This window comes from Olea europaea, unplaced genomic scaffold (assembly GCF_002742605.1).
Source record: "Olea europaea var. sylvestris unplaced genomic scaffold, O_europaea_v1 scaffold1812, whole genome shotgun sequence".
Classification (NCBI taxonomy): Eukaryota; Viridiplantae; Streptophyta; class Magnoliopsida; order Lamiales; family Oleaceae; genus Olea; species Olea europaea.
Genome location: NW_019235872.1, coordinates 13118 through 14819, shown reverse-complemented (window position 1 = coordinate 14819; position 1702 = coordinate 13118). Strand labels below are relative to the sequence as shown.

General features: G+C 37.4%; 1 protein-coding gene across 1 annotated transcript; it reads right to left on the bottom strand.

Moving 5' to 3' along the window:
* Positions 1–246: 246 nt before the first annotated feature.
* Positions 247–1146, bottom strand: LOC111378398 (mitogen-activated protein kinase kinase kinase 17-like). Its single transcript, XM_023001592.1, has one exon. It carries the CDS (start codon positions 1144–1146, stop codon positions 247–249), a length of 900 nt encoding a protein of 299 aa, XP_022857360.1.
* Between the last annotated feature and the right edge of the window lie 556 nt (positions 1147–1702).

Here is a 1702-nt window from a genome sequence, read left to right as displayed (position 1 = left end):
CCCTATATTATTTGACCACATAAAATCACGAATTTGCTCCCGCAAATTTGCGACAAGAACCCAAATCTTTTCAAAAATTACAAATAGGTAATCTTCTCCAGCCATTCAAAAATTACAAATAGGTAAAATTTGATAAATCTCTTTTGCGAAGAATCCAATTTTTTATTTATTTGTTTTTATACAACACAGTTGTTTCCTAAATCTATACAACCTCTGATGTTTAGTATCTCAAAACTAATCCTGAACTCAACGTACATGGACACGGTTGTGTAAATTATGTATCGACAGACAACCACGAAATAACTCGGAAAAATGATGCTTCTGTGCACCTACAAAAGGGTGAGATAATAGCTTATCAGCCGTCCATCTCGCCTTCGGATTCTTGATTAAGCATTTACTCAGAAAATCCTTGGCGTCTTTGGAAGCCTTACTCGGAATCTTGGGCAATTCTTCACTGCAACCAATCTTGAATAAAACATCCTCTGCCTTGTCTTCTTTCTCGACTTTCCAAGGTGATTTTCCTGTAATCATATGTAACACGGTATATCCTAACGCCCAAATATCCGACTCTGGCTGGTATTCTTGATGGATAATGGACTCCGGCGCAGCATATAGAACAGTACCCCTAAATTCCTTGTTATCTTCTTCATCTTTGATCTTCTTTGCACTCCCGAAGTCGGCCAACTTAGCTATTTCTCTGACCCCCTTCTTTCTTGAAGGCAAAGAATCAGATACTAGCAATACATTGTGTGGTTTTACATCACAATGAACATACCCAAGCCTATGAACATGACTCAAGGCGATCAGCATGGATTTTGTGTGCTGTCTCACAATGTTCTCCGGCAAGCCTTTTCCCATAGTCCGATCTGCTAGACATCCTCCGGCAGCATATTCGAGCAGCATGTTGTATAGTTCATCGCCTTCTTCCGTGGTAACGTCATCCCCATAACAGTGAAGGATAGATGGACAGCCATTGAATATATCAAGCAACTTCTTCTCTCTAACGAGCGAGTCTGATGCAGAAACTTTTGCAGTTTTGACAGCGATAACTTGTGGAAACCGATCGCCATTCTGTTGGAGTACATTGGCTATAGAAACCAGGCCAAACCCTCCTCTTCCGATGGTTTCTCCTCTATTCCAAATCATGTTTCTGATCTATGTTCTTTTACTTGCTCAGCTCAACTATCTTGAATTCTCCATTGTGGGTGAACGTGACATGATAGTTTATGTAGGAAAATAGATGCTTTTAACCTTGTTAAGAACTTCCTATTTGTAGTAGGATTATCAGCTAACAGATAGTAGAAACTGAAGATATGAGTGTAATATATACCCAAAAGAAGGAGGAGCTGTAACCTAGTAGGACTATAACTCTTTCTGGATTCTGTAGATTCAATTTTAAGATATAACTTAATTTTAAGATATATCTTAGCTGTCACTTCTAATTCAACGCATTTTTAAATGGAATTTTTCTTGCACGAGTTAGAATGTCTTCTTTCATGTAAATTAGACTGATCCAATTTTAAAGGGATATTAACTCGACATATCTTAAACCATTCTTTATAGCATAAATTATCATGTCACCTCCTTATTCTTAAAAGTGTAGACCGGATTGTGTCGAATGGACATAAAGTCAATTTAATTTAATTTTAGATTACCTTTATCTTGACACATGCAATTTATAAACAAGTTACCTTTTTTGGGG